The 26252-nt window shown below is 40.8% G+C and overlaps 1 protein-coding gene across 1 annotated transcript in view; it reads left to right on the top strand.

The window, feature by feature from the left end:
* MCC (MCC regulator of WNT signaling pathway) overlaps positions 1-26027 on the top strand; it is a 102196-nt gene extending 76169 nt beyond the window's left edge. The window contains exons 13-17 of the mRNA XM_066569111.1: positions 6383-6617; positions 12255-12461; positions 13401-13498; positions 23527-23649; positions 24684-26027. Of these exons, the coding sequence (XP_066425208.1) occupies positions 6383-6617; positions 12255-12461; positions 13401-13498; positions 23527-23649; positions 24684-24864 (844 nt within the window). The 3' untranslated portion in view covers positions 24865-26027. The remainder of the gene's footprint in view (positions 1-6382; positions 6618-12254; positions 12462-13400; positions 13499-23526; positions 23650-24683) is intronic.
* Positions 26028-26252: the final 225 nt, after the last annotated feature.

The following is a 26252-nucleotide window of genomic DNA, read 5'->3' as shown; positions in this document are numbered from 1 at the left end:
TGGACTTTGAGCAACTCCAGCCAAGAAGAGTTCTTTATAAATTTGTTGCAAATGGGTGACTCAGACCTTTGATCTTCCTCGTAAAGGGCAAAACCATTACGTTTGTTTTACTACAGTGACTTTCTTACTGTTTCATTGGAACTCAGATCATGTCCTTGTTACTCACATCTATTGTATGCAGACAGCATGGACGTGCGGAGAACCAGAGATCTGAAACAGGCTTTCACTGGCATTTTGGAGTGCTCAATAATTGTTTTCTAAATGTTGCAAATCTAGCCATTTTAAACCATTTCCTCTGTTTTAAACCATTTCCCCTCCCTTCTCCTTCCTTACCCTTTGCACCCTTCCATGTTATTCCTTCCCATGGAATAGATTGGATTCTTCCAGGAAAGACTGGATACTGCAGTTTTTCTGAAGACCTATAAAATAATAAAACATAGATGAGCTATTATTGCAGAAGTGCTCTAGTTCAAATATATCTGCCAGCAGCTTCATTTTGAGTTTTTGCCTGCCTGTGGTGTAATTGTACTCTGCAGTAAATATGTGTGCTTGTGTATGGATACAAATTTGGCAAGTGTCCTGGATAAATATAGATGAACATTTTTCTCTTTAAATGTTATTTTTGTTTCTCAGATTTGCTCTAAAACTTCATTTTGATTCAGTTTTCTAGCCAGTTCTTTATTCAAATGCTGTCATTTTTTTGACACTTCAGAAGTTTATTTTAGTACTGTATCATTTCCTCTTCTTGCTGTTGCCTCCTCCAAAGGATCTTATTTCCTGCCATATGACTGGCATAGAATAGCTAAAAAGGGAACAAAAAGGTAATTTGAGGGAACAGGGTCCTAATGTGAGGTGAATTTTAATGTTATTTTACTCAGAAGATTTCTGGTGCACTCTCAGTGCAAGAAAGCTGTGTCTTTACACAGAAATGATTGTGGCAGCATCTGTGCTAGTGGCACACTGATCACACTTTCTACCAAAAGCATTTAAACCAGGCTTGGGAAGAAATTACATGAAGCTGTTTCAAGCACTGGGCTTGCTGTGTCTTAGGCCATATCTACACCTGTATGCAAACGTATTGTCTGTGTTTAAATGTAGTAACACCTCTACCTAAGCCAAGCTCGTTTCCCATTCTATTGTTTGAAAGGGTAATTCTCAGTTTTTCCTCAGTGTTTTTGTTCCTTGTGGGATATGTGGCATGTAGTCAAGGCATAGTAATTTTTTTTCTTGGAAACAGTTCAGGCAGTTTACAGTATTGATGGGGAAGAAATGGGGGGGAGGGGGATTGTTCCTGTTTCAGTGTTTGCTTTCCTAGATTTGCACTGAAAGTGTTTGGTAGGAACGTAATCTCTACAGCTCTTGCTTGCTTTAGCAGAATTTTTGGGAGGATAAGAGTCTGTGTTTGTGTCTGTGTTCATTGGTGGTCAGCTGGACCTTTGTGTGTGTCCGTGTGAGGTGTTGGCTCAGTAGATAAAGTTTCAGCGGAGTATATTTCAAGTGGCATAGGATTTAAAATTTCATCAGGATAAGCTATGTCATGAATGTGAAAATGCAAATTTAGTGTTCTTATATGAAAGAAGTGTTTTAGCTTGAGCCATTATTGTCATTGTATTATTTTTTTCTGGTGTGGAGCAACATATTGTGCTGAATGAGGTAACTTCTACAACTTCTTCTTATATAGGTGGAACATAGGAGATAAAAGCTGTTGTTACTCACTCAGAGGGCACACAGCAAGTCAGGAATTTGTGGCATGCCGATCTGATTGTTACTTACAGATTGTTGTCCCTCTCCCCTCCCCCATGCCCAAAGTAGTTTATCTTTGCCTAAGCATACATATCAGTGTAGAGGTGTTTTCAGATTTTTTCTACCCTATCTCAGAAGAGAGGAGTCTCCTCTTCAGCTTACAGACAAAGTGCTACCCCATTCATGGAAAATCTGTCTTGGTTCAAAAGGCACACACTTTTTTATATCACAGAACCACAGAAATCAAGTTTGGAAGATACCTTCAAGGTCATCCAGTCCAACCATCACCCCAGCACCACCATAACCCCTAAACCTTATTCCCAAGTGCCACATCCAGATAGCTCTTGAACGCTTCCAGGGGTGGTGACTCCACTGCCTCTCTGAGCAATTTATTCCATGCCTGACCATTCTGTCAGTGAAAATTTTTTACTAGTATCTAATCTGAACCTCCTCTAGCACAATTTAAGGTCATCTCCTCTCACCTCTAGTGAGTTCTATGTGAACCACCCCCCCACCTGGGGACTACTGTGAAAATATTTTTACAGTATTCAATTGAAACATACTTTGAATCTGCAAAACAGATTTTTCTTGCCTTCGATGTTCCAGTGTTGCAGGCTTTTAGTTGCAGATACCTATTGCTGCCTTTTCCCTTTGAAACTAAATGAATAAAGTGGTAGTAGGAAGATGAAAACTATCCTTTGTTGAGACTTGTGACAAATGACTAATTCTCCCTGTTGTTTGAAATCCTGTAGAATATGGATTTACAGTGGAATTGTTGACCCATCTTGGGCTTTGAAATTTCAGATGAGATTCTGAATCAAATCACTGAACACGTTACTGAGATTAAGTGCTTGGTGAGCCACTAGTGATGAGTGGTTAAACACTGTAAAAGGGATCAACTGAAATGAAAATAAATGAATGGCAATGAAAGAGCATTAAATTCATTTGACTGGCAGCAGCACCACAATGTTGCCAATTCAGTTTTTGAAAATAGAAATTGGTTTGCAATGTAGTTGGAAGTCATAATTATTTTAAATGGACAGAAGCTAAGTATAGAACATACACTGCCAATGACGTTAGACTGATTGCACCTTTGGAAGGCAACAAAAAGGAAGAAGCCCATTTTTAACACTGTCTGAAAATGGTGTGTTTTATTCCCTTCTGTGCTAGTAAGCCCAGCCTTACATCTGGGTTCACCGGAGGACAGATTGAATCCCTTACAGGCAAAGGCAACTCTTTTCAGTATTATGCAGTGTCACAAAATATCTGAACTCAGTCAATGGTAGGAATATATCTGTCATCAGAACCATCTCAGGTTTCAGATAAGTTGGTGACAGACAAGATTATCTTGGCTGAGGTGTGCAAATAAGTTATTTGGAAATGTTTAAATAGATATGTCAGTGTTATCTGCATAACACTTTGTGGCTGGACTGAAGCAGTCTCAGAAGGAAGCAGGGCAGTTTACCAAAGGCTCTGGTATTACCTGTTGTTTGTCCTTTGCCTGATTGGGGTATTTTTCAATTTCTCAGGAAGAGAAACTGGCATTGTGCTGTCCCAGATCTCAAACCACAATGTTCAGCTTGAAATAAGGTGTTTGGGCTATGTGCACTGTGGATCAACTGCATTCTTTAAAGTATTAGGTTGTGTGCAGGTATTCAAGCAAGTTTCTGTATTTAGTTCTGACAGTGTTAATCTCAGTTCTACCAACTGTATTATCCACACCATTGCTTAATTGCAGTTGTATTAATTTATTGACTTGATTTTTAACAGATAAAATGATGCTCATGTAGGGTTTTATAGATAAATTTTTGTAGTGTGCAGAAACTACTCACAGAGAAGCACTGCTGAAGGCCTCTTCTATGTCCATCCACTGAATTTTATACACATACACTCATGCTAGCAAATAAGACTGACATTACACTGTACCTGTCCATATGTTTTCCAAAAATTGTATATGAAAATTAGTCTGACATCACCCAGGCATGACATCATCATAAAAGACTCAAGGAATGAAACAAGTGTGAAGAATATTTCTTACTGTCTTACAGCATCCATGGGAATGGGCAGATTGATGTTGTATTCCCTCCAGCTGTGATGAAACTATGATCCTTTCTCTGTGCTTACCTAAACACTTGAGAAATAAGAAGCTGCACATCTTTTGCAAGAGCTTCCTGTGGTTTTTGGATGGATGCATTATACTGTAAATGTTTTCCTTTGTCCTGATTACTGTTCAGAAGGGAGGGCAATATAAGAAGTTCAGGATGAAGTGCTCACCAGCTGTCATCCCTTGAAGGGAGCAGTAGTAGACCAGCACTGTGGCTGTGGAGAGCTGTCTGGTGAGGTTTTTGGGGCAGCACACCCTGGCAGAGTTGCTGGGGAGATCAGAAACACTGCAGTGCTGTTTCTGTCCCTTCTACCCCAGCTGCTTCCAGTCTTTTGGGTGGGGATGTGCTGCTAAATGCAGGGGGTGGTGAAGGTTCTTGTCCTCTCCTTGCTGAGCTTCCTCCAACATCTGAAAAAAAAACCAAAAAAACACTCTAGAAGAAGAAGAGCAGCTTGCTAGCAATTCACCAGAGGAGCCAACTCAGCTGCAGACAGGCAGGCAGGCAGCCAGGACTGAAGTAAAAGCAGCCTGAGTATCACTGGCAACAGCCCAGACTGCCTTCCTCAGTTTGGGCTCCATTCCCCTAACATATATGTGCATAGCTGTGGGTCTTCAAGGGCCAAAATCTGTGAATATGCATGGAGTATGAGGTCCAGCTCAGCATAACAATAAACTTTCAGCATTTTTTTGCTCAGGTTTCATTTGCAGCAGGAAGGCTGGGTTTTCTTTCCTTTTCAAGCAAAAGCTGAGATGAGGCCTTTGTGCCCCAAGACTTACAAAGCTATCCTTCCTCCAACAACAGCTGTTTTACATTTTATCCAGAAAAGCTCTGCAATTGCAGTCTTTGGGTGCTGAGGAAGAAACTTACAACATGACTTCAGTACAGAATAAAGTACTTTTCACATTGTCTGTCCTCATTTTTTTAATATATCTAATTCATGAAGATGCCTTTAGGCTCAGTAAATCAGGATTTAGTAAGTGTTTCATAATTTTCTAATCAAGAAATAGTATGAACAAAAATTTGTTTCAGCCTGGAAGGGTTTCTATGTATCTGGGTACTGAGTGTTCTTAAGCCCCACTGGAGAAGGAAATGGATGAAAACAAAAGCAAAGGCCAATTTACAAAAAGCAAAGGCCAGTTGTGTTGACTATGGCAGGCACCCTCAGAAAAGGAGGGAATAATGTGAAATTAGCATAGAACTGTAGTAAAGAGCTGTAATACGATATATCACAAGGGGGAAGGATTTTGAGAAATCTTGTTAGACCTGCCGATTCACTATCTTCTCCAAGGCTGTGTTTGGAATTTGTGGGAAGATGGGCAATTATTTGAAGCACTTTAAAATCAGTGTAGCTTTAGCTGAAGTAGAACCAGAGGAAAGAGAAAAATGAAGCCTATCTTGATAGGCTTCCCCTTTGCACATGCATAATATTTCAGGACGTCATCCTGGCTCTCACACAATCTAGCGGGTAGGACTTTTTCCTTAGTACAAAAATGTTGAACAGCAGTGCAATTTGATACAGAAAGTGATTTATTCCCCTGCTGATAACTGAGATCATCTAGCATTCCAAACAGGCACAGTTAATGGATGACTTATCCCTCACCCAGCAGCTGATTACAGGACCTCAGGAGACAGCAGGGAGCTTTGAGTGAGGCTATAGAAACAACATGGCATTTTATTTTCCTTTTAGTGTTATTGCAACTATATTCAGCCCTGGAATGCTACAGCTGTGTCAGTCTGGGCCCCCTGCAGCACTGGCATGCATGGAAGTGGGTAGGCAGCACTCAGCCCCCATTGCTCTAATGACATTATTACCCCTTTCTGCAATCTCTGTGTAAACACTTACAGGGCAGAGTAATGGGCCCTCATTTGTTCAGAAGATACACCAAGTCTTTCATGATGACTTTTTATTAGAATTCCTGTTACTCCATTGGTTAGTTTTAAATCACTCTAGCCCTGAAGGAATGCTGAGGAGTACACCTTCACATGAACTGAAAGTTCTCCTGGCATCTGCCAGTGGATTTTTCATTAGATTGATTCCTAAAAGTATCCATTAAAATATCTGAGGTGGTAGCTGGTATGGTCATCAGCAGAGATAGATGAAGTCTGGGTTCATTCTATTTTTTTAGCAGATGCTTCTTCTCAAAGATGATGAAGACTCAGCATCTGAGCAGCTTGCTGTGCTGTTACTGCTAAGAAGTCTTAAACAGCTTTTTTTTTTTTCTTCTTGAATAAAAAAAATCCACCACTTTTTTCCAGAAGACACCATTTCAGATAAAGTAATTCGGTTAGACATCAGTAAATATCTGGCTTTGCAGAGAGGTTGTCATATGACTCAATTTTCTTGTGCAGCTAATTAATGTTTTTCTGAATTTTGTCACCTCACATTGCAGTGTCCATGCTACATCTCTGTCCTTTCTGTGAGCTTTTAAGTAAGACTCAGATGCGTTGATGAAGTATTGGGAGTGTGTTTGATGTAAAAATTAAGATTTTGTTTCAAATATATTTTTTTCTAATGCCATTATTTCTCTTTCCAGTACTACCAGCTCAACAGCAAGCAGTTGTGACACAGAGTTTACAAAGGAAGATGAGCAGCGGCTGAAGGATTACATCCAGCAGCTGAAAAATGACAGGGCAGCAGTGAAACTGACAATGCTGGAGCTGGAAAGCATCCACATTGATCCCCTTAGTTATGATGTTAAGCCACGTGGAGACAACCAGAGACTGGACCTGGAAAATGCAGTCTTGATGCAGGAACTCATGGCAATGAAGGTATTTTATTCATAACCAAGAGGGGAGCTGGTCTGCTGGCAATGCCTCTGTGTCACAAAACATGCTCAGTCACACACATGGGAGACTTTGATAGTGGTCACTGGGTAATAAAGGGTAACTTTTGAAACACATAATCTGGACAGCAAAAATCCAGTAGTCAGAGAGCGACAGAAGGCAGAGCGTTAACAGTGATGGGCTATGTGTGTTCTGAATTAGGAGGACTTCATCTGTGTCTCTAAACTTGGAATGCTCTTCTTGACAAACCAGATGCTCTCTTTCTGAGAGATATGGCAGCTGAATTGCTCAAGGATGACAAAAAACCATGATTCAGCACTTCCCAAGAGATAGTTCATTACTTACGAGCTAGCAAATGTGCATCATGAATATTTGTGAACTGAAGCAGAACAAATTCAGCTGCTTTTAATATTGGTGTGGGAGGAGGAGTGGTCTGTCAGATGTCATCCCTAATGCTCTCTGGCAGTTGGTCACAAGTCCTGAGCTCTTTAGGCACTGTGTTGCAATCTATAGCTCAGTCCAGAGACTGAGCAAAGGGTAGGCTGTGTAATGACTTGCATTAACAGAGTTTTGGAGAAAACCTTGGTTTATATGTCCAGCTGCTAAGATGTGATCTAGAAAAGCTGATGTTTACTGACCAGGTATAGAGCTTACATCATTTTAAGTCTGTCTTCTGTATTTTGAGAGGTGAACTAAAACATAGGAACATACCAAAGGCAATACAAGTGTATGTCTGCATTCAGAATTTGTCTGGTTTTGATTCAGTTTAAGTTTAACTTCTGTATTTTAGCAAGTGCTAATTTAGCCAGCTAATTGCTGACATGTCAGGTGATGGTTTTGAGTGGGACAGAAAATCCTAATAGTTTCATGAGCTTCTAAAGTTATAGATTTTTGTTTAGATGTGCTGCTTCTGGCTAAGCGGTAGCCTGGTGATGATAATTACGTTCTCAGTGATGCTGCTTTTCCATGACGACAGATGCAGTTTTGCAATAATGCCTTCATTATTCACAGTTCAGGAAAGACTGCTTGCTAGAGGTTGGGAGATGTAAAATTATGTTACTTGTTTGAATACATTGTGACCAACAGCAAAATATTCCCCACAACGAAAGCATGCAAGATGTACTGTAAGATGTTGGTAGATAATCAGATGTGTATTTCAGATATCACACTTCCTTTTCCTTTTTTGCATCTAGATCTTCCCTGAAATCTCTTGTTCACCATTCTTACCTCTATTTTTCAATTTTAACTTACTTTATTTTCCTAGTTTTATTTTAATTTAAAGGTAAGGGCAAACTGTGGAGCTGTATCCCTTGTGAGGTACAGGCCTTGTCTTCCCTGACTGTCAGGAGCACCAGCAGTTGCATATCATAATTTCTGGTACACTTTTGTGTGCTGGTAATTCTTTTGTTCACAAAACAGTCATCTGACTTGTTTTTGACGCACAGCATCCATTTGACTGGACCTGGCACATTGGGTTTTCACTGCAGGAATTGCCTCTGCAAGAACATTTTCTTCTTGATTGGGTTGTGTGGAATGCATACAGAATAGACATACATTTTGCATAGGTGTGTGAACCTACCCTCAGCCCTTCGCAGTAAAAGAGAGTTGAATCTGAGGTCAGGACTCATTTTGGCTTTCTGAGTATATTTTTTGTATCAATTATTTGAAACATGTATCTTACACAGAACAGCATATACATCTGCCTCCTTTTGAAACAAACGGAGAATTTAGGTTTCCTTACAGTGTTTTGTTTAACTTGAAGCAGATGGACTGCAGAAGACTTCATTGTTTAGCATTTTTGATTTGTTCTCTCTGTTCCACATTCTTAGCAAGGGTGATACAGTTGGACCAAGCTACTTGATGATTTCCCAGCGTTGCTGGGTCTTACAATCTCCTACTGTCTTCCCAAAACTTGGTTCTGTGTTGGAATCTCTGGCACATCTTTTGGCACCTTCCATTTCTGATTTCCAGTAAAAGCTGATCACCTTGTCGGTTTAAAGTACCTTTACTACAGTAGTTCTTCATTATTAATTAGAAAGGCAGTTTGAGGGTTGTTTCTCTGCTGCCCTGTTTATTATTATTTTTTTACTAATCCAGAGCGTAAGACGTAGTGGTCTGCCAGTACTCCTATAAAATTCAATTCTTTGCTTCAAGCAATAATTAACCACGTTTCAAATACATTCTCGACCACGGTTTGTCATCATTGAGTAGTCTTGCTTTGAGGTCAGTTGTTGTCATGCCCCAGTTAGCAAGGAGATTACTTCTGATGGGTGTAAATAATTCTTGGTTTACAGCCTTTCTGCATTTCAAAGGACTTAATCTAGATAAGAAGTCTCAGCTTTCTACACTGATAATTTTTCCTCTTTTGTGTACAGGTGTTGATAATGTTGCTCATGATGTGCATTGAGACTACAGTCTTTGGTGGAAAATGTTAAGTATTCTATTGTCCACCTTTGTTACAGCCATTCATGCTCTTACAGATTTGTATAGTGAAATACAGATAACTAGAGCATGACACTTACCTGCTGTGAGGTTTGTTTTAATTCTGAAGGTTGGTACATCCCACCTTGTTTACTGTGGTTCTCCATGGCTTTTTGTGACTTTTAAAACTTCTTACCACATTAGAGTCCTACATGAGCAAACCAAATGCAAATTTTGATTTTGAGAATTCTATGGTGTTTCTGATTATTTTGAATCAGAAGATTTTAATTTTCATTCAAGTTTTTGCCCAAAACCAGGATTATGTATGACTGTAAATACAAAATATCCCTCAATATTAAATTAATTTGTCCCAAAATAACTGCTGGATTTGATACCTGAAGCTTGCGAATTTGCATGGATTGTCTTAAGTCTTCTGCAATCCCCTAGAACAGGGACACTTGCTACCTCCTCTTTCAGGGTTTCATTTAGTGAATGCCACTTGTGCTCACACTCTGAAGATGCAGGTGTGTTAAACTGCAAAACTGCTTCACAGCAATCTGTAGCTGGAAGAAAAGGGAAGTAGTAAATATATGAAGGTGGCACTGTCTTTTCAATTAAATTTAGGTGCAGTCTTTAGAAAATATTTTCATGGGAAAAATTGCTGCATATTGACTCTCTAAGTAAACCTGAACTACTTGAATTTTCCCAAAATGGCTGCTGCCACTCTGCCTCATGCATTGCATGGGTCCATACCACAATCCTCAACTGCATTTCAAATTTATAACCATCTTCAACCTTTCCATTCCCTCCTGTTCCTTCTCTGTGAGCCTCTGTAAGACACTGGCTGACACAAGCTTTTTAACTTTTCCCCTGCTTTGTTTTTGCTTCTTTACTTCCAAGTCACATTGTTTTGACATGAGAAGAGTAACATATGGGAGGTGCGTGATATGTCTTCTGGGACAGGATGCAAACTGCTGAATTCATATGTGATGATCTAAGCTTACTGTCTTCATAAACAAAGGAGTTAAACATTGATCCTCAAATTTATTTTGAGCTTGGATAAAATAAATAATGAATATTTATGGAAAAAAAATAAGTTAAATCTTTGCATGATAAGAAAAACCTGTTCCACGCATTGGTTGTTGTAGTGGATTAATTTACCTTTTTTTTTTTAGGAAATAAATGTCTCTTATTTCTGGGCTGAATTTGACTGGCTTCATCCTCTAGCCAGGAAAGATTTTGTCATGACCATCCCATTCAGACAGCTGAAAGTATCTTTTATTCATACAAGTGTCAAAATACTCTGTTCAAATTACTTCTCAGTCTTCACTAAGAAGGCTAAGTAGATTAATGGCTTTAGAAGTAGAAGCTTAAGAAGTTAAATGCATACACTTGAGTATATCAGACCATCCAGTTCAACTGCTATAACAAAATTTCTCCATAATTATTTGTCAGTATTATTTACATTTTTTACTGTTGACAGAGGCAATTAATGGTAAGTTTGCCTAACAACTAAATTTGTGTAAACCGCATTGAATGAAACTGGTTATGCTTCTAACCTTCTGTTCACAAACAAGCAGATGAATAAATCAGTGACTTTAAAGCTTATACAAACCTTTCCGAGCCTCTCGGGGTTTTTAAGATAGGGATTTTGTTTTTGCATGGTTCTGAATAAGCCAGTGATGCTTGTAACTGTGATACACCTGTGTACAGTGCTTAGTCTTAATCCAGACAGCAAATTTTTGTAGGCATTTAGATTCCCTTCAACATAAAAAGTTTGTCTAAATATGTGTAAAGATTTGGTTTTGTATAATGTATGTTAATAATGGCTAAAATATGAACAGCATTATTTTTGAACAATAAAGCAAGATACCTCTGTTATTTTTGTGATTAGGGGTTTTTTGTGTTGGTTTTGTTTGTTTGGTTGTCATTGTTGTTGTTTTAAACAAATAGTGACTTGTTCCTAGGCTGGCCACACAACAAGAAACTTCTGTCTTTCAGAGGTGTTTACATAGTGAACAAGAGAAATGTAATGCAGAAAATGTCTGCATGAACGTAGTATTCACCCATTAAGTGACCTCTAGGGCAAGGCAAGCTAAACAGTGAAAACATGACTCTGGGTTGGGTTTTGTTTTTTGGGGGTTTTTTTAATTTGCTTGTTTTGGCAGTCTTTTGCTTGTTTAGTGGTGGTTTTAAGCACATAATGTAAATTATGTATTAGTACTATCTCTTTAAAGGTTTTGTGGATATTGGGTTTTTCTGGGTATAGAAAATAACTAGGCATTTCGTACAAGAAACATTTCTGAAGTGTTAATCGTAGAGAGCCTTCTGGTTCAGGAATAACCCATCATTTGCTTTTCACAGGAGTTTTGGACCATGTCTTAAAGAAGGGTCATTGCACTCATGCCCTGCTCTTAAACTTCTGCCCAGCCACTGTCAGACAGATGTTAAAACAGAGATCTGTCCCCAGGCAGCAGACATTGTGTTACAATAGGTGACAGCCCTGTCAGAAACAAGAAGCCAACTCTCAGAATTGAGCTTCTTTCTATCAAGTACCACTGTCCATCCTCTGTGGATTATGTTTAGGGAAGAAAATAAATGAGTGCATTTTTCTGTCAAACTCAAGTTGTGTATACTTGGGATTCTGGTCACCTAGGGGAAGGAAATTATAAATGGACATCTGATGGTACCATACTCAGTTGCTCTTCTTGACATAACTCATTTTACCACATGGTATTACAAGGCAGGAATAGGTCCTAGTGTCTCAAACCCCTTCCACTGTAATGAGATTAATTCTTGGATATTAATAAGAAACTGAAATCTTGCTTTTAGGGAGATGTTTGAAAGTCATACACTTCTGCTTTTGAGACAATGGTCTCTGAAGGACAAAGTAGAACCAGAGAAATTTCAGCAGCTGTGGCAATCCTCTCAGATCTCTGATAGTCTAATTCTAATTTTGCTTCTGAGCTTATTCCTGAAGATGATAAAGGGGTGGCAGGGGTCATCATACTCAGACTGAAGATATACAGGTCTTTGACAAATAGCAGTGTGATTATAAAAAGTCATCTGGATGTTGATAGTTTTCTCAATGAAAAGAGTACTTAGGTTATAAGAGTGGATGAAAATCTTGTTTAATCTCATCTTTCATTAGGTACCTAGTCCCATGAAGCAGCATGCAATAATACAATGTTTCTTCAACAGGAAGAGATGGCAGAGCTCAAGGCACAGCTTTACCTGCTGGAGAAGGAGAAGAAGGCTTTGGAATTGAAGCTGAGCACTCGAGAGGCTCAGGAGCAGGCCTACCTTGTCCATATTGAGCACTTGAAGTCTGAAGTGGAAGAACAAAAAGAGCAGAGAATGAGGTCTCTCAGCTCAACCAGCAGTGGAAGTAGAGACAAACTGGGCAAGGTCAGGAGTCAAGCTACATTTCCAAAGTTGTAAACATGATTAATTAAACCTTTCCTGTCCCTATTGCAGTCTTTAGCATGTTAATCATGCTCTTATTTTGTCTATATGCAGATCTTCCATCTCTTCCCTAGTTGTGAGGTGGTTCCTTCCATGCTGTTACTTGAGGACTTTGAAGAATTGGTGTTAGGCATGGGTGCAAATAAGGGTGTTTTGAGGACTACCACAAGGCCAGTCTTGCCAGACATACAAGTTGCTGTGGTTGAGCATGTGTTTTGCCTGTTACCACTCACTAGAAACACTGGAAGGGAGTCTAAGCAAAATGCCATTCTCCCATTAGCACTCATTTCTATGCAGCATTTAGAGCATTGTAATGACAATCTCTTTCTCCAAGTCAGATTGTAATAATTTGAGAATGAAGACTCTTCTCCCCTTAATGCAAAATAATGCAGAATAAACAGATTGCTGCATTTGCAGTAATAATTTGTATTAAGAAATAAATACCTTGGAAAACTTTATCTTATTTTTAGTGCTGTGGCCCCAGAAAATGTCAATAATGTGTTTAAAAACAAAAACCAAGACAAAACATCTTACTTCCTTATTCCTGGCAATACATCATTGGAATTTCTTGATCCCGATGCCTCTTTGTTTCATGTCTGTTGTCAAAAGAAATATAAGGAAGGCAGTGGCAGTTTTGCACACAGTAGCAGAATTCTGCAAGTCGGTGAGCTGTGGTGTTTTAAAAAACATTTAGAGGCATTTGTGAAGTATTAATCTGTTTAGTCCATTTCTTGGTATGATGATACCCTGCTGTGTTGCTGTAGCATTGTGTTGTCTATTTCACCTCCTTTTTAAAAGTAGCTGTGAACTAAGAGGCTTTCAGAATTTTCCCATTAAGATGGTCAGTAATTTCTAATCAGGTGGCTTTTCCTCCTTTGTTAGGAATGTAGTGATGGCACCACAACACCGCTAACCCTTGCTGAGCTGAGACCATACAATGAGAGTGAGCTGACTGCTGAGCTGACAAATGCACTCAGGAGGTAAGCACAGCTTCCCTGACCAGGGTCAGGACTTGTCCTGTAGGTCCAGGGAAAGGTTTATTTCTGAGCCTTCACTCTTAACTCTCAAGTGGTTTGAAGAGTGATCACAGATTTGTCCTGTGAGAAGGAGAACTATCAAAGTCCTTCTAATTTTCCCCTCTCTCCTGCTGTTGTTCTTTAGCTCCTGGTGCTCAACTCTATTCTCCTTGAGGTTCTCCAGAATTCAGTTGAATTTTAGAAATAAAAGAAACCCTCAAAATGGCAGTAATGACCACTATCAGGCAAGACTATGAGACATAAAACAGTGACATGCACATTTCTTTTGTGTGTTAAGAAAATGCTTAGTAAAGACAGGATTTGAAGTGTGATCTTTGGTTAAGACAGTTGGCTGCAGGTTAGAATTTGGGTAGGAGTTACAGGAGTGAGAACTGTAGGCATTTTGATGACTCAGATGCTCCATTTGCCTCCTGAGTATGTAAGTGGAGCCACTGTTCAATTACAAATGACATTGTGTGAGGCATTAGCTTTCCAATGGGAGAGAAAATTGATGTCTTGACAAACAGCTTTTAACAACAGCCAGGTTTTAAGCCTAAGCTTTCAGTACAGTTATACATTAGCTAGATATTTGTTTGTGCAGCAGTTTTTCCTTCACCAGCTATGTGGTAAACATAATAACAAAGAAATTCATAGTTTCGATAATAGCTTCAATACTTGTTCCACCTTTACCAAGAAATGGCTATCTAGTACCTAATCTGGTTCTTATATTTAGAACCTGTCCAAAATGCTGCTAAGAATTTTGGCTGGGAAGAGTGTGTCTTGCTTTACCGGTGTTTGCACCTTCTTTGATGGTGGAATGTCCTTTCAGACAGCTGTGGTGTTTCATTCCTGAGGTGTTTTTTTTTCATAGGTGCAACGTGTGCTGTGCCCAGGGACACTTAAGGCATTATGTGAAAATGTAAGATCATTACCACTGCAGAATCAATACATCTCCTACCATTTGCTTAGTAGTCTGGCAGTTGCTGAGTACTTAGTTTGCATGATGCGGGGAACAAAATTCTGTGGGTAAAATAATCAAAACTCTCATTTGTGTGTGGGTGGATAGAACCCATCAGCAAAGTAATTCACATAAACATTGCAGAGAGCCATTGGCCTTCCCTGTATCCCCCACATTGCTCACTGCTGTGAGCTGCTCCACCAGCATTTTCTCCCTTCACTCAAGCTGCTGCTCTTCCGGCTCTTGTTATTTGCTCCTGGATTTTCAGAAGATGCCAATGACCTTAGTTAACAGAGGTTTGAGTATAGTCATGAAATGTGGTTTGCTGACAACACAGAGAAAACAACCTTGCTTTATCTACTAGGCCTTAAGTTGATTAGCATGGATTTCCAGCCAAGAGCCTCACAAGTACAGTTTGTCAGGCAGAAATGGAGAAGGAAAATAATCGGATTAAACTGTACATAAATTGTGAAGGCTCTCTGTGTAATGGAAATACAGCTGTACTAAATGTGATTGCTGCTGCAAGTGGGGCTCAAGCACAGTTCCTGCAAGCTGTGTAGACAGGGTATTTTTCACCCTATTCAGTGTGCCAGCCAGATCAGGCTGAATGCTTAGCCCTCCTTACCCTGAAGTCCTGTCTCTGCAAGTCAATTGAAGGTCTGTCTAGCACATGGAGAAAGCTTACTGCAACCTGTTTAGCCACAGCTATGCTAAAAAATACCAGAAGTCCCTAACTGTTCTGGACAAATGGGTCCTCAAATATCACAGTGATATTTAGACTATCGCAAATCCACAAAAGAATTCTAAAACTTATCAAAGTCCCTTCTCCTCTGTGGGCGCATCCTCCTCACCTTGCCAAGGAAGTAGGACCAGAATACAAAAGGTATTGTATATTGTATACAAAATACATTTAAGGTATTAGTCCCAGTAACTGTGTTTGCTAAGGGGTGGAAGTGGGAGGAAATGTGAAACAAGTGCAAATCATGCTTTGTGGTCCAGAGGCAGTATTTAAATGCCAGCATTCAGGACTGTTTCAGGACTGGTTACAATTGGTGCATATGTCCAGCAATTGGTTCTCCCTATTGTTTCTCCAGGCAGTAGACAGTTGTTGAGGGGACAACAATTGCAAGGATAGGGGCAGAAATCCATTGGTTTTTGAGTCTATTTATCAGAGCATGTGATATCAATCAGCAGCCTTGCTTCCTGTTCCCTCCTTATCCCATCATTACAGAGACTAAAGCTCTGGTTGCTCCCCCCTCTGCTACTTTCCCATTCTGTCCTTCTGTTGCTATTAAATTGTCAGGTTCTTCTCAGTTAATTGAAACAGAGTGAAACGCAAATAAAACAGCAGGACGTAGTTATGGTCTGTGTTTTGGTGTAGTTTGGAAGCATTTATTTGCTCATTGTCTGCAAATGGCCATGCAGCAGAACAATCTCATCCAGAGAGCCAGGCTGGCTTCTCTCTGCAGATGGGGATATTTTTGTAAATCTGAAATCCAGTAGTGTATTGTGAAAGTTCTGTTGGTAGTGCCCATCAACAGAAATTCAAGGCAGAAGCAGTTCTTCATCTATTGTGTAGATGAAGATAATAATAATAACGTATTTGTTCTAGAACAGCTCAGGATTTCCCGTAGTAGTGCTCAGCATTAAAACCCCTGTTACTGGCTTTTTACAGAATTCACTTGTCTTTTAGATGGTCACTATGCTAGCTGGGAGAAATGTAAATTATCTTTAAGTCCTATGCTGTTAAAGCTACATCTATTACACCAATTTCTGGTGTTGCAGGCTAAGCTCACTAATTCAGACATATTCTATTCCAGCCAAAGATAAACACTTTCTGCCAGAGCCTTTAAGTTTTGGTTTTCCCTCTCTCTTTTCTTAATGGAATGATGAAGTGCTTTAATGGGCACAAAGCCTCTTCTTTCTTGAGTCTGACACATTCATAAACAAGCTTTTTGGCAGGAAATACCTTACTCTTGAGAGGGTAGAAATGTATTCTCAGCAGCCTCATGGCCTGGTGCTGACACCTTGATGGTTGTGCCAGAGGCCAGTTTTATAATACGAGATCTGGTTGAATATCCCAAAATCAGACACACGATGCAGTCTCTGGGGGAAGACCTTAAATGAGTTCTCTTTCTTGCTGGTTTGGTCTCTTCTGCTGGGGCAGGACAGGGAGCACTGTACATGACTTGTATGAGTTTGTAACTCAGTAGACACATACCAGGTTATGCTTTAATGCAAGTAAATGCATTGGAGGTGGCAGGAGGGAGGCAGTAAGAATTCTATTCTGCTTTAGAAGGCTGATGATAATGATGATAGAACAGATATTTTCTTCTACTAAGAAGTTACTTTCTTCTACTTGCATTCTGTGAAAATGGCCAAGCTGGCAAGACTGAAACTTTTTCCTCCTGTGAGGTCCTCCTGTGGTCTATGCTTGTATTTTCAGCTGCTGGTAGCTTTTCTGTCTGTGTAGGGTTGTATTTTATTCATACATTATAGAATCATTTATAAATCATTAAAATGCTTAGCTAGGAAGGATCTAGCAGTACCGGGCAAGGACCGTGGCAGGCAAAACACTTTGTAACTAGACTGACTGTTCAGACTTCAGCTGCATCATTATTTGGCACAAAATTATGATCCTTGATGGCTGTGCCAGAATTAGATGAATTGTGTCAGTCTAGACATGTTTCAGTATCTCCCTCACAAAAGAGTGACTTTCCATCTGGCAACACTGCAAAGGATCTTTATATTTACCATGCCTGATGACTTCTATACGAAGAGATAGTGAGTGATGCTACTAATTGTGAAGTCACTGTGGAGAGAGAAATGAGTAGTTGTCAGTAGACTGGCAAAGAACTCTTCTTCTGTTAACAAAAGGTGTATTTTGCACAGAGCTGTGGTCACACTCTCTGGAGTGGAAGCTGCAGGTATTTCTAGTAAGACATGAAAAACTCATCCTATTGCCATAATTTCCTGGTGTCTGTTGGGACAGTACAATGTTTGTTGCACTCTTACGTCCTTATCCCTGTCTGAAGACCTCAACTGTGTTTTGTGCCAAACTTCTTTTCAGAGAGCAAACATTTCAATAGAACACTGGGCCAGGGCATGGCAGTGACTACTTTCTGACACGATGTCAGTGAGAGAGAAATCAAGGCACCTTCCTTTATTTTAAATTTCCATGAACTTCATGTGATGGCATGTTAAGCTTGCATATTTTCAAGGGCTGACCTTAGTTTCATGATAGCAGCATTCATTAAATTTCATCGTTGAAATTCAGGCCTATGCTGAGCACGGTAAGGCTGTCTCAGAAATGGAAACAGAAATGCCTAAAACATATCATAACCATTCATATTTAAAATTACTCTTAGACTTTTCTTTGACCAAGGTACTGGACAAACGTGCAGTGGGTAAAAGTAGAGGGAGAGAGACAGAGGTTTGTGTTCTGGACCTACTGATGCATCTTTGGCTGCTTTCTGTCAGTGTTTGCTTATTTCTGTTCTCCAATTACCACATCAATTAAATGAGGAGATAAGCAACCCTGAGGCATTTGAAAGCCAGACACTAGTATGGCTTGCAGTCATCGCAAATTTCAGAGATGTCTCTTTTTTGTGACTGTGCAGTATCCTGCTGTGGTTTTCCCTTGGCTTCCAGGGGGTTTCAGAAGGCATGGCCTGTATCTGGAAATCCCTCTGGAGAATCTCACTAAGAGAAACCTTCTCACAAGAGGAGAAGTGACTCATGGTGATATCAGGGACAGATTGCTTAGAAGCACCTTGAGTAACTATTTTTACCATATGCCTCACAGACAGCCATGATTTGTCTTTTTCTCCATTTTTGACATGGTAAGTAGTTCTTACCACCCTGTGGTTATCTGAACTGCTGAGCTGCTATGCACTTCAATATAATCATCACAGGGAGCTCCAAATAGCTCCAGGTCTGGAGAGCTTCCAGGCTGGATTGACAAAGCTGGGTGGGAGGTTTGAGCACCAAGTGTAGCAGACATGCTGCTGCCTCCCTCCAGGGCTGTTCTCCCTTTTTGCTGCCAGTATACTGCTTCAGGACCACACCTGGCCTGTTTCCCCACTGCAGGTGGTGTAACAACATGCCTGTGTTGAGATCTGTTCTGAACATCTTGGCAATCAGCAAAAAAAGCAGTAGAGTATTTTACACCAGCAAAGTGGTTTTTGAAGCACCCTCTGTCACCTCTGCAAAGGGAAAGGCATCCTGTGCACAGGTAGCTGGCAAGCACGGGTGGTGCTTCAGCAGGTGAACCAGGAAGACATGGCATTTGAAGGGGGTGGCTCTCTTGGCATTTGTGAAGTGTTGCCTCCTTAAAACATTTATTATATTTGGTTGTTTCCCTTAGCAGGCCAAGCCAGACCAGTGAGACAGGCGTGCATTCGAATTAGCTTGGGGATTCTGCATGCCAGCCTGATGTAAGATGTTAGTTTAGACTGCTGATGAAGAGAGAATTTATCTGCATTCCTTTTAGATGTCCAGCTGTTATCTCCTGAGAGGAGAAGAGTCAAATGCCTAGGAAAAACAATCATGTGTCACCCTGTTCAACTGGAAAAGTCAGAGAGGGGAGTGAGGGATGGTGCTGGGTTCATTACAACAGGAGGATATCAGGGAAGGAGTAGGAGTGGCGTGGAGTGTGGAATGGGAAGTACCTTCCCTTCAAAGTAGAGGCCTCGAAGATAGCTAAGATAGCTATAGACCGTGCAGGAGGTACCTTCCCTCCCTCCCCTTCCCCACCCCCTGGCCTGCTCTTCCAGCATGGATAGCTCTGCCAGGAGTTCTCTGTCGCCCCGGGCTGGCTGCTGCTGGTCCTGCTACATCAAGGCTTTGTGCCTGAGAGCTCAGGGGCAGGTGCTGGGCTGAGCCTGGTCATCCCACTCCTCAGGAAGAGCCAGGATTTGAAGGGATCTGCCCACAGCAGATCTCTTTTGATGGGTAAGAAGATGTGTCCTAGGAATGGCAAGAGTTCTCTGCCTGGCTGTGGGAAAGTTTCTCACCTCTTCATTTGGAGAGAGCTCATTGTTCCTCTTTTGCTTCAGATTTGGCAAGAGCTGTGGTGCTCTTGACCCCAGGGCAGAGGGCTGGTAGCTTTCACAAGAAGGGGAGCTAGCTGGGTGCTAGCTCCAAGCCAGGGGCAGAAAAATCAACTTTCTGCGTGCCAGAGAAGAGCAGCTTCCCATTTGCAGCACTGGGGAATTTTCAATGAAATCAGCAAGAGCAAAGGAAAATCTGGGATGACTTCTGGCACATGAAACCTGAACATGTCTAGAAAAGCCCAGACAGGAGGGAAAATATAAGGTGCTCATGACCTTGCTTACATTACAGTGTGCGAAACATGGTGTCAGTGTGTGGAGGCCAAATTGACAGAAACAGTTTCCTTTATGGCCCTGGCAGAATTCCTTGCTGTCCAAAGTGGCAGCATTGAAACCAGAGAACACTAGTTAGCCCCTTCCTATTCAGCCATCCTGAAGCAAAAAATCCTTGAAAACCACTATGCAACTGCCCACTGAGTGTTTTGATTGTGAAAATACCAAACAAAAGTCTTTATTACCAGCATATTAGGCATTTCACTGAAAATAGTAGTTTTAGCTGATGTTATAGGCTGTAGGCCCTGAATACATTTATTCTGAGCCTTTTGCTGGAAAGGGAGCAGTCAGGAATTTCCCCAGCTGACTTCTCAGCAGCAGGGAGCCCTTGTGCTGGAAGTGAGCTATGCCCTCAGATCACAGGCTCGTTCCCTCTTCTGGGAGTACTTGCTCATTTTCTCTGTGTTCATGAAGTGTCGTGGCTGTGTTTTCTGCAGCCCCAGCTTGCAGTAGCCAGTTGGAGGAGGAGCTGTTGGGATAAGGAGCAGTCCAATAGAGTGGGAGTCAGGGGCTCACAGAATTTGTGTTCTCTGAAAAAGGCTTCCCCTTCCCTCTTCCCATCAAAATACACATATAAGTGCTTTCTTGAGACACTCAGAGGTCCCCCTGGGGCACAATAGCAGTGTGAGTTTGGTGTGTCTCTTTCCATGAGAGTTTGGATTTTGGGGTCTGGAAGACTGTCTGGCAGCAGCAGACTGTGCCTACATCAATAGAATGTTCCATATGTCTGTCACATCAAGTGCAGTTCCATCCCTGGCAACTTCGACATGTTCTCATTGTAGAGACATGGTTCATATGCAAAATTGAAAATATTCTGCCATATTCAGCCCTGTAGTGGCTGATTTTTCACAGTTTGCAGTCAGGGAAGTGCTGTGGTGCTGGAAATCCCCTTAGGACACCACCTTAGGATTCAGTATAGCTGCTATTCACTGCCTAACTACACAGTCAGTTTTGAGGAAAAACAAGTGTGGACAATTCTTTCTGGCCAAACTGAGGTGATCAGTGATTGAAACTGAGGGAAGCAGGGGGAGTAACCACTGTGAGGCACAGGGTTCTTACCAGCCTGTGACCTAAAGCTCTGAGGTCTCTCAGCTGCTGCTCAAACAGAAGATGCGGCACCCTGGGGAAAACCTTACATGTTTTAGTGTGTAATAGTCATTAACCGTGTGCATCTTCATTTCCCAGAGAAACCCAAGGTGTTTGCTCTGCATTTGCTGTTGCTGCTGCGTGTGGCTCCTCAGGTGTGACTTGTTCTATGAAATGTCTCTTGAAGTAAAGATATTTAGATAGGCAGTTTTAAAATTGTAAAAGGGTGTAAAAGTAGATCCCTATGTGTTGTTTTTTTTCAGATTTTTGAAATATTTCAGCACATGCAATCAAACCACCAGTTGCTTTCCATGAGATTAAGGTTGAGTAGTTATTATCTAGTGCTGTTTCACTGACTTCAAGACATCCTGAAAAGCCAAAAGAAATACATGTATTTTACTGGTGCCAGTGTAAGTTTGAGTCATCTATAGATTTGAAATGTTACCCACTGTTTCCTGGTTCAGAAGGTTCAGAACTGGCATCTGAAAGTTGTTCAAGTAGCTTGAACAGAGTGCTTACCACTCTGCTGGCTCTGTGTCTTCGACAAGCATCAAGACAAGGATGTTTTAGACCAAATATAAAGAAATATATCTTGATGTTTAGCTGAGTTTGGGCTGAACAGGGCTGGTTGAAAGGTGTGAGTGAAAAACAGACAAAAGGTGATATTGTTTTATCAGGCAACGGTCACCATAGCAACCAAACTTTACTATGCATGAAAAGTTCCTCAAAGTCTTTCTACTGTTTTTTTTCCATGCAGCTGTTGTTACAGCAGGTGTGTGTGAAGGAGTTTAGCTTCAGTGAACTGTGGCTCTACAGGGCTCTTTCACATGGGACTGTGTGCAGTGTTTCCACAGCAACACCTTTTCCTGGACATGATGTTAAATGAACCTCACACGATTTTGAGATTTCTCTGCCCATCTAAAACCTGTGCATGTTTATTCCACTGGACTTGCTGTTCACACTAGGTTGTTATGCTGGAATTGGTGCTACTGAGCCTTCCCCAGAGCCTCTGGATGTAGCAGCTGTTGGAGCAGAGAAGCACCAAATTTACCCTCCTCTGCTCTGTCACATCAGTAGTACGATGCCACAAATGCATTAGGTCTGGCCTCTGCCACATCCGATCTTTTTTTTTTTGTGCTCTGGTTCTTTTACTTCTTGTTTTCTTTGCAGAAAACAGATTTTGGCTGTAGACTGTGCTGAGCCTTTCTGACTACTGAGATAGAATATAAAAATGAAAATTTACCTTTGGGATGGATGGCAGTGAACTTCTAATTGCAAGGGAGAAATATTGTGTTACTTGAAAGCAGAGGGTGTGTTCCTTCAATGAAGGGATGTACAAAGAATACTGATGATTCTTCATCAACAAGGGCCCTCTTATGTCCTTTTCCATTTGGCTGGTAACCCAGCTCTGGAGTCTGTTGGGATAGACTGCTAACTTGGAATATTTCCCCAGCTGACTTTGTGAAAGCCCTTCTGTTGCTGCTGGAGCTGGGCGCTGTCCCTCTCTCCAGTGATAAAAGGCTGCCATATCCAGGCCTTCCTGGGAACTGCATGCTGCTGAGCTGGGATTCCAGGAGGATCCCTGTCTCTGCAGAGCTGGGGAAGCTTGCACAAACTTCAGGGTATTAATTCCCATTGGGCTTATATGGGAGCTGGCAGTTGTCTTGTTATTGAGGTGAAAACAAGTGTGCTCATGTAGAAGCACTGCAACAAAGCAGGAGGGAGAGGTGGATCACTGTAGAGTGGTTCTAGGCAGCAAAGCACAGACTCCTTGTAAACACACAAAGTTCCCACGTGTCAGATTTGATGTTGCAAAATCTGTGTCCCAGTTGAGCCCAGCTCCATGTCATTCTTAAAACACTTTTTTTTTTTCTTTTTTTTTACCCCCTTCTAAATCTTACATTTTTTTCTCTGGGCTATCTGTGCAGAGTTTGGGTCACAGAGAAAAGCTCCTGGAACAGTCCCATGTGTGTGTAGGTGTGGGCTGAGCAGGCATCAGCCATCAGCTCTGGAGCAGGGAGCTCCCCAGGAAGAAGCACCGGCCTCATGCCACGTGCTTACCTGGGAAATGTGTTTTAAACCCAACTTAATCCCCCAGCTGTAATGCTTGCTCCTGCCCAGAACTTCTATCTTGTTCACTTTTTCTTTCCCTCATAGAGATACTTGTAATGTGAAAATGTTATAAGATACTTTATTTCTATTTTGTCACACTTTGTGTAATTAGCTTTTGGTTCAGAGTTGGTGAGTAAGTACGGATATTAGCTATTTATGTATCTTATTTATTAGTGTGATTCAATGCATACAGCATCATGATCTACCAGAGAAGTTAGTTTACTCTTTTGTCTGCTATTTCTCTGATCGTGAATTCTAAAATGGTGAATGTTATAAATACCAATCTTTGGAAAAGTTTAATGTAAGAACTACCTCTTTTATTATCCTAGTAATAGTAAGGAAAATATTTGCAGCATGTCAAGCCAGCACAGGACAACTGTTGATACACTTCCAAGCTGAAGTACTATTTCTGTTTTGAAAATAGTTTTCTACCTCCTTTTCTCCTGATCCAGGGAGAAGAAACTGAAAGCAAGAGTGCAGGAGTTAGTGAGTGCTTTGGAGAGACTCACAAAGAGCAGTGAAATCAGACATCAGCAGTCTGCAGAATTTGTTAATGACCTTAAAAGGGCAAACAGGTAAAGGATCTACCAGCAGATGGATTCATTATTGGTTTATTTTTGCTGTGTTCCTGTAAAACACTAATATTCCACTTACCTTAATGAGAAGTTTCAGGACCCTCATGTTCGTCCACATGTCAACACTCCAGGGTTATAGTTAGAGAAGGAGGAGGTACAAACCTCCCATGCAGGCCACTGACAACTACGTGGTTAAGAAGAGAAAGCAGGGAAATAGGTTAATCTCAATTGAGTTTCTAGTAGTGATTGCACAATTTAAAAAGCAAACAAAAATATTTATGAATCTGTTACTTTGTTTTTAACTCCTCCCTTTTCTTTGGCTCCAACCTCTTCATTAATAAAATGTCTTGGATGATCACACCTGAGTTCCATTGCTCACTCAAGGCACTTTTCTTGTACTGTATTGGGATGGCCTAGGAATATGGTGGACTGCAGCTGCCCTTCCTGCAAGCAGCCTCTGACTCACAATGTGGTTTTCCTTAAATTGCATTTAAAAGCCTTTGTGGTGAGAAGCAGCACCCATCTCAAACTTTCCAGCCCAGTCAAGGTGGAGGTTACTCAACAGCTAGCAAATTAGCACAAGATGCCATCCTCTGAACGTAAATCTTACTTCTTTAAAATGAAAAATGCAGAATCAGTCCTTGACTTTCTAAGCAGTTTCTGGCCATGCAATGTTTTTATAAATCACATCTGATGTTGTGGTATGATCTTCACTCATAAACCGTGGTATGAGAGGTCATCAACAGCAACCTCCATCTGTCTCTTAGAATCATATTTAGTTTTCTTTACCAGTTTACTGGAAAAGGTATGTGCTTGCCCCAGGAAAGACACAGACATGAGCATTGATCTGGGTTTGGATCAGAAAGGTTTGGATCTAATCCATTTTAAAGCACTGGTAAATGCTGGGAAGGGGATCAGTACCCAGCCTTTGAAGTTCCCTGAAGGTGGGACTTTGGGGTAGATTTTTTGTAGCACTTACTCTGTCTGAAACAAGCCTTGTTTGAATTATCTTGTATGCCTTGTGTTTTTAACAGCAACTTGGTAGCAGCTTATGAAAAAGCAAAGAAAAAGCATCAAAACAAGCTGAAGAAACTGGAATCACAAATGATGGCCATGGTGGAGAGACATGAAACCCAAGTGAGAATGCTCAAACAAAGAATAGCTTTACTGGAAGAAGAGAACTCCAGACCACACACCAATGAAACTTCACTTTAAGTGCATCTCGTTGAAGGATGCTTAGTGCCATTACAACTTTCTTTCTTTTGGAGGTTGACTTTTAGGTAGCTTCAAATGTTAAAAGCTCTGATTGTCAATGCTGACAAAACTTAAAAGCTCCTTCTCTGGGATCCCAGAGAGGTATCATGGGGATAATAAAAGTGTTAACCTTAAGGACTGTTTCACAATGTAAAATGGCAGTGCCTGAATTATCATGCTATAATTGTGTTCATTGTCTGTGTTGTTATGTCTGTATTCATACAGCTTCTCTTTCTCTGTCACCCATGGGTGACAGTGTCACACAGCAGAATAATTCATGTTAAGAGGTTTTCATTTGGGTAGTTTGGAGATCATGTGAAGTTTTCCCAGTCCCTGAGCTCTCTGCACACAAGTCCACACTGCACCCTCATGACTTGCTGCTGTGGTTACACCACCAAACAGGCAGCTGCAGAGTGAGGGTGACAGCCTGGCTGGCTTTTTCTTTTCGTCCTGCCTGCAATTCTGTTGCTCACAGTGCACGTCAGGTAGGAAAATTCCTGTTGGTTTGGGAAAAAAACAAAGAAAACATAGTTGCATCTCTGAGAATTATGATAAAAGTGTAATTCTTACAGTGCATACAAGGGCCAAAGGCTGTGGGTTTCACCATGCCACACAGACACTCTGTGCCAAGGGTGGGTAAGAAATTACAGAAGACCTCCTGGTATTTATATTGCATGGTGTTTGCAACTACTTTGTAGAAAAAGTTGTTTTTTCTTGCTATATACACTATATCCAAGGTTTTCTTTAAGAAGCTGGGCCATTTTTGTCATGTGTGTTGTGCTTCTTACAACTTACTGTGATCAAGAGGTAGAATGTCTTCTTTTTATCCTTTTTTTTGACCAAAAAAGGTACTTAAATAATGTACCTGTTTAATATTGAATACATAGGCACAAAATTATAGATGTGTAGATGTATGGATATCCAGCCACAAACAGAATGTGAATGGTGAAGTCTTACAGTTTTCTTAGGTTAGTTTTTGTTACTGCTAACATTCCCTTGTTTAAATCATGTATTACTGTATTATCAAACTGACTGAAGTGCAAATTTTGGCTTGTTAGGTAAATGAACATTAAGCAAATCATGGGGATCAGGTTGATTTCTGTAGGGATCAAAATACAGGAGTCTGCCATAGCACCTGTTATATTCAGAATTTGCTTTTTTTTTTTTTTTTTTTTGACAGAGTATGTAAAAAAGCTTTATGTGTGTTTTAAAAAGCCAAGCTATAGTCCCTTCACTGTGTTAGCCTGCTGCTGTGTTATGCCTCTGCTTTGCATTTTCCAGGCTGATTTTCAGTGAATCTGATTTCAGGAGATGTTTATCGTTTTTGCTTTACATGTTGAGTTGCACCT

Source organism: Molothrus aeneus, chromosome Z (genome assembly GCF_037042795.1).
Source record: "Molothrus aeneus isolate 106 chromosome Z, BPBGC_Maene_1.0, whole genome shotgun sequence".
NCBI classification, from domain to species: domain Eukaryota; kingdom Metazoa; phylum Chordata; class Aves; order Passeriformes; family Icteridae; genus Molothrus; species Molothrus aeneus.
Note: the sequence above shows the minus strand (reverse complement) of the source record. Positions and strands in the feature narration are given on the sequence as shown.